This window comes from Coloeus monedula, assembly GCF_965178545.1.
Source record: "Coloeus monedula genome assembly, chromosome: 6".
Classification (NCBI taxonomy): domain Eukaryota; kingdom Metazoa; phylum Chordata; class Aves; order Passeriformes; family Corvidae; genus Coloeus; species Coloeus monedula.
In genome coordinates, this window is record NC_138786.1 from 14,442,590 (window position 1) to 14,448,562 (window position 5,973).

Consider the following 5,973-nt stretch of genomic DNA (forward strand, 5'->3'; position numbering starts at 1 on the left):
TCCCCACATCGCCACCCCCGCTCCCGAGCACCAGCAGAAAAGGGAAGCGCCGCGCATCCGTCTCCCGGCAGCGCCGCCGCCCGCCCCGAGGCGGAGCCCGGCCCATCCCGCCCGTCGCGGCCGCGGCGCCGCGGAGGCCTCTGGGGCGCGCAGTCCCCGCCCGCCCGCCCGCTCCGCGCCGCCGCCGCCCGCCCAGAACTACTGATCCCGGCGCGCCCCGCGCCCGCCCCCGAAGGAGCGGCTCCGGCAGGAAGGCGGCAGCGCGGCCTGGTCACCCAGCCGCGGCCATGAGCTCAGCCCGGGAGTCCCAGAGCCACCACGGCCTCAAGCGAGCGGCCTCCCCCGATGTAACCGGGCGCGGGGCGGCGGCGCGGCGGGAGGGGGTTGGCGGCGCGGGGGACGGCGGCAGGGCCGCGGCTCGGCGGCGGAGCCCCCGGCGGGACGCGGGCAGGCCGCGGCCGCCCGGACGGGCTGCGGCGGGGCGGAGGGGCCGCTCGGGGCGGGCGGGCGCAGTGAGCGTGTGCTCCCGCAGGGCTCCAGCAGCTGGGAGGCGGCGGACCTCGGCAACGAGGAGCGGAAGCAGAAGTTCCTGCGGCTGATGGGCGCCGCGAAGGTGAGGCCGCTCCGCTGCCCGTGGCCCCCGCCCGGGGCGGGCACAGGGACCGGGGTGCTTTCAGCGGGGTTCTGTGGGCCGCAAGGCGCGCTGAGGGAAGCGAGAACAATTTAGAGCTGCTGGGCTTTGGGGCTCTGCTTCCAGTTGTTGTTGTGTCAGCAGCCGTGTAACACAAAACGTGGCTCGGAAGTTGTCGAGTCCCTGCGCCGCAGCTTCATCCCCACCCCACGCCTTAAATGCTTTCAGGCCAGCTCGTAAAATTACTTGACGCTTCCGAGAGAGTCCTTGTTACAAAATAACAAACCTACGTACTAGGTCTGTAAATTTATCTTTCACTGGAAAAAAAAAAAAAAAAACAAACCAAACTTTAAAAGAGTGCTAGGTGATTGATTTAATCAATCTAGGAAATATTTTTAAAGAAAAAATGCGCTAAAACTAAATTTCTATTACGCTTGCTGCAAAAAATGCTGCAAAACTGGTTAAATGTAATAATGCTTTTTTCATGTATAAAATGTTGCTTTAGTATTGCAGTTTTACTTACCATCAAAAATATTTTTACTTGTACTAACGTATTTTCCTTGAATACAGTAATTTTGTAAGCTAAAATAGCTAACTGTATTAAAGAGGTGAAAGTTAGGACTTCTTAGAGGATAGGGATACAGTGCCCCATTAAAGCATCTCACTACCACTAATCTTAATGTCTGCTTGGGTACTTAATGCTGCTTGCTGTGTATTGCCAGTTCTTGCCTATTGGGACACATTTGCTAATGAGCAACTACTGAGCCAATAAATTAATCAGCATTGTGAAGGTCTTACCTGACACTGTGACCAGTCTGAAAGTGGGATCATCATAAGATGCACTGTTGCAGAGTGTCAGAGAAAGGGTAGATGATCAGAACCTGAACACACATCTGTCCAGCATCATGTAGTATAATTTTCATATCAGTGGCAAGAAACAGAATGAAATAGAACCGTCTCGGGTCTGGGAAGAGCAAAGAGTGTGTAGTTGTTGTGGTTTCTTTTTCAGAAAATTCAGCAAAAGAAAGATGAAAGAAGTTCACCTAGAGGCAGCAGCTGTTAGCTAGTAAAACTTAAGAGTCCTGCAGTTGGGTGACAGGGTTTGACAGCAGAGCTTTTACATTCAAGATGTTCAGGATGTTGGCAGAGCTGTCAGTGCACCCTAAAGCTCCAAAACAAACTGCCTTTTCTTTTAGAAAGAACATACTGGCCGCCTTGTTATCGGAGACCACAGATCAACCTCTCACTTCAGGACAGGTCAGTTTATCCAACAGCTGATACAAATTGGAAATCGAACCCTTATTTAGGAACATTCCAGTACTCTGATCTTGGTAGATATGGCAGGGAGGGATTTCAGGTTTCGTGGCTGCAGCTGAAGAAGATGGGTCAGGCTGTGGAGTTGTAGAAGTTCCTTATTTCTGTTGGGTTACTGACAAATGGTTTCTCTGACTGCTCTCACTTGCCTTTTAAAGTCCAGGTTCAGCAAAGTACCTTATGGTCAGGTACACTTGTGTACAAGAGCCCTGGAAATCAGGGCCTGTAGGTCCTCAGTCTTATTTTGCTATCAAAATAAGTTGTATTGCTGCTGGCACCTATCAGGATATGCCAGGATATCCAAACTAAATTGTACATGGAAAAGAACAGGGGTTGATTTCTCCCTGACCTGGTTACCTATTTAATAGAAAGATCTCTGCCCTAAGGCAATGAGGTAAAAGCTGAAAAGATCTGCAAGGTCATCTTGGCAATCAGCAATAATTGGATGTCACATAGAACTATGGTAACTCTTTATCGTGCTTGCTTAGGAAGTCAAAGTACTTGGCACTAAGCTGGGTTGGACTGCACTGCCTGAGAAAAGCTTTGGTAAAGCCTTGTGGAATAGCAACTGTCACCATTCCTGAAAACTTCCCTTCATATTCCAGGAAGCTTTCTCTGATATGCTCCACCAATCATTTTTCACGTGATGAAAAACTATCTATGGACCAAAATAAGGCTGAGGATTGGTTCCAGGTGCTGCTGCTGTTATTGTATGAGTCACTCCTTCATACCTGAATTTCCTAGAAAGGAAGTGATGCTTCTCCTTGGAGTCATAAAGAATCAGTACTGGTTTGTTAATAGGAAAAAGTTAAAATGCTGGGGTTTTAAGACTTCTTTTGTCCAACATACAGTTACTGTCCTTTTACAGTAGCATACAGCTCTAACTTCCAAATGAGGAAATATAGATTTGCAATACAACCTTTCAGCTTCACAGAGATACAAATTAAAAATTAGTGTTGTAGGCCTCCTGGGGAGAATTAGAGATTCTTACCTTTTCCAAGTACATAGGATCCTTAACTATTTTAGACCACGTTTTCCCCCAGTGAATGTGTTTATTTATTCACTTACTCAAACAAGTAAATAAAGGGCCTGTAGAAGTAGCTCATGAATATTAGTTTTTCTGCTAATTCCTAAGGATGGAAAAATGCAGGGCTGTAGTAACTGCATGAAACAGTTTCAGATACAGCTCCATAAACAAGAGTGGTGGTATTGTCCCGAGGCGTGATGCTATATCTGAGGGATGATTTAATCACAGTAATCCCATGTTATGTAGTGAAGGTCACAAAGTTTCTCCTTGCTGGGGCATGCTGCAGTACTGGCTGGAAGCACAGAGAACTCACACTGATTCCATTTACCTTGTTCAGTAGAACGTAACACTGCATAGTGCAACTCTGGAATGCAGCAGGTCTTACGAACTTCCCAGCCCTCTTTGTATCAAAGCCGTCCTGCTTGCACACTCGATACTGTTGCTTTAAAGCCTGATGGTTTGTATGCAGTAATACTCAATCCTAGTTTAGAATGGTTACATTTAAACTTCTTGACTTTGAAAATGTGACTTCCTGTAATTTGGTGTCTTTGTTAATTTGAATGAACCATAACCAAAGTACCCTGGACAATGCAGGGGAAGAAGACAAGAAAATGAACGAGGAGTTGGAGTCTCAGTACCAGCAGAGCATGGACAGCACAATGTCAGGGCGGAACCGGCGCCACTGCGGGCTTGGGTTCAGTGAGGTACTGACTTCATTTGCATAATGACTTGGCTTTCACTTCACTAAGACAAGGTGGTGCTGGGTTTAAAAATCCAAGCAGATTTCTATGGTTTGGGTAAAAGGACAAACTGATTGCAGGCACTTGACTGATTTTCATGTATATACTGCGGTGACCATTTAGATGCTCATAAATGAGTGATGCTTGTCATTGTTCTGAGAAGTGATAAGACCTACTTAATGCTCCAGAGTGGTCAAGACTGATTAGGGCACAGAGTGACAAATATATTAAATCAGAGTGTTGCTGAGGAATACATAAGTAGGCAGGATAAGCATCTGCATTGTTTTTAGCAGTATTCCTCGTGCTGCAGTTTGCTAAGCTTCCTGTCAAAGGTCAATCACAAATGTGAATTCTTGATGGTCTAGCCTTTAGTTCCATTGTGTCACACTCTGCAACAAGTATTCCAGTGTCAGTATTTGCATTACTGAACGGATGGGATCTGGAACTTCGGACTCATGGAACAGTGTCTTTAGGATTTCTGCTGTAACTAAATGAACCAGGGCTGATGAATCCATAGATGTCACAGCTGGCATGGTTAACCACTTCAGGGCAGTTGCTTTCTGTCTAATAATTCATGTCTTACAGGCCTCTGTTTAACAACGTGGCCCATTTTAGTACCAAAATGAAAGGAGCCATTACATGAAACATTCTCACTGGGAAATGTTAAAGGCTCCAGAGAAGTTGCCAGGAAATAATGCTTTATCTCTCTCATAATCTGAACTTACAGTTTCAGGAAGATGAACAAGAAGACGAGGCAGCTGGACACTCCTCTGATGAGAGTTCAGAGGATTCTGAAAGTGGCTCTGATTCGGAGCAAGAGGAGTCTGCAGAGGAGCTACAAGCTGCTGAAAAACATGATGAAGCTGAAGTTCCAGAAAACAAAAAAGAAGCAAAAAGCAACTATAAAATGATGTTTGTGAAAGCCAGTGGTTCATAACTGCAGATGTAACAGCTTCGTATTTAAAGTACAGTAAGCCTTATTGTTACAGTGCAAAGTGGAGGACTGCTACAGCACAAATCTTTGTATTTTGATTTTAAGAAGACCCTCTTAGATGACAAAAAGTAGTATTTGCTTTCTGTTGCCATGGATAACATTTTTATGGGCGCAGTGATATTACTGGTTTTTGTAAAGTGTATAAAATCCTGGATGGAGAAATAAATTTGTTTTGTTCCTGCCCAGTCTTTACAATGTTATCTGAACTATTCCTTCTGTTATTCCATGCCAGATAAGGAAGCTCCATGTTAGTGGTTTATTCAGTTAGTACCCCAGTCTTGAATTTTTAACTATTAAGATTACATGTGAATTACGTGATGTTGCATTAGTTGTAAAATACCAATATCAGCATTATTCTGTGATGTACTAGAGCTTTAAACAATGATTTTGTCTATAGATGCTAGTGTTGGCAGGGCTGAGAGGAGAAACTGCTCACTTTTGTGGCAGCATTAATCACCATATCCATCTGAAGTCCTACAGCAGTTGCATAGAGAAGATGTTTTAGAAAAGCATAATACAACAGAAGGCTCTAATTGCTTCTTTGGCTTTCTAACGAGGGGGAGGAACTGTAGTTGTTTCTCCCTTTCAGTAGAAAAGAGTGATTTTTTGAATTACTGTTTCCTGGCTATAGCACTGCGCTGTTATTAAAAATAACACCTCCCAAAGAAACCAGTTTACTTTGAAAGAGAAAGTATACTTTGATAATGAAAAGGATATACAAATCATTTTAGCTTTTTTAAAATATAGAATAAAGAGTTAAATATGCGAGCCCTTCTTCCTTTTCTCCCTGTACATGCATCCCTTGGAGGTCTGAGTCAATTAGCACAAGGCTGTACCTCTCAAGTTGATATGCTTAGAAAGCCAGGAGTTCAGCAACTCCTTCCAGCAAGAATTAAACACATCCATTCCTCTGCAAATTCATTGCATTCAAGTAATGAATAAAATATCAGAACTTTTTAGACTTTGTTTCCTCTTAGTACATCAGACAGATCACCTGCCTCTCCTGGCTGGGAAAACAGGACCTTGACCTGTACCTCTAGTACCGCCACAGCAGCGTTCCAGGGAACACTCGGGATGCTCGTGGAGACTCCATTCCTGTGTACAATTCCTGATGTGCAGACAACATTTCCAAGCCAGTCGGCTGAAGGAAAGCAGCAGTTTGTACTATCATTGCCTAGTTTATTGAATGTAAACATTGCAGCATTAGCTATTGGGGGAGGACTTGGAATGAGTATGGAAAAAATAAAAGTAATATTGTAAATAAAAA

General features: G+C 44.9%; 1 protein-coding gene across 1 annotated transcript; it reads left to right on the top strand.

Moving 5' to 3' along the window:
• The first annotated feature begins 215 nt into the window (after positions 1-215).
• LOC309573962 (small acidic protein) lies at positions 216-5,973 on the top strand. The gene is made up of 5 exons (XM_082283235.1): positions 216-347; positions 533-613; positions 1,828-1,888; positions 3,567-3,676; positions 4,440-5,973. The coding sequence occupies exons 1-5, from the start codon at positions 288-290 to the stop codon at positions 4,647-4,649; spliced, it is 522 nt and encodes a 173-aa protein (XP_082139361.1). The 5' UTR covers positions 216-287; the 3' UTR covers positions 4,650-5,973.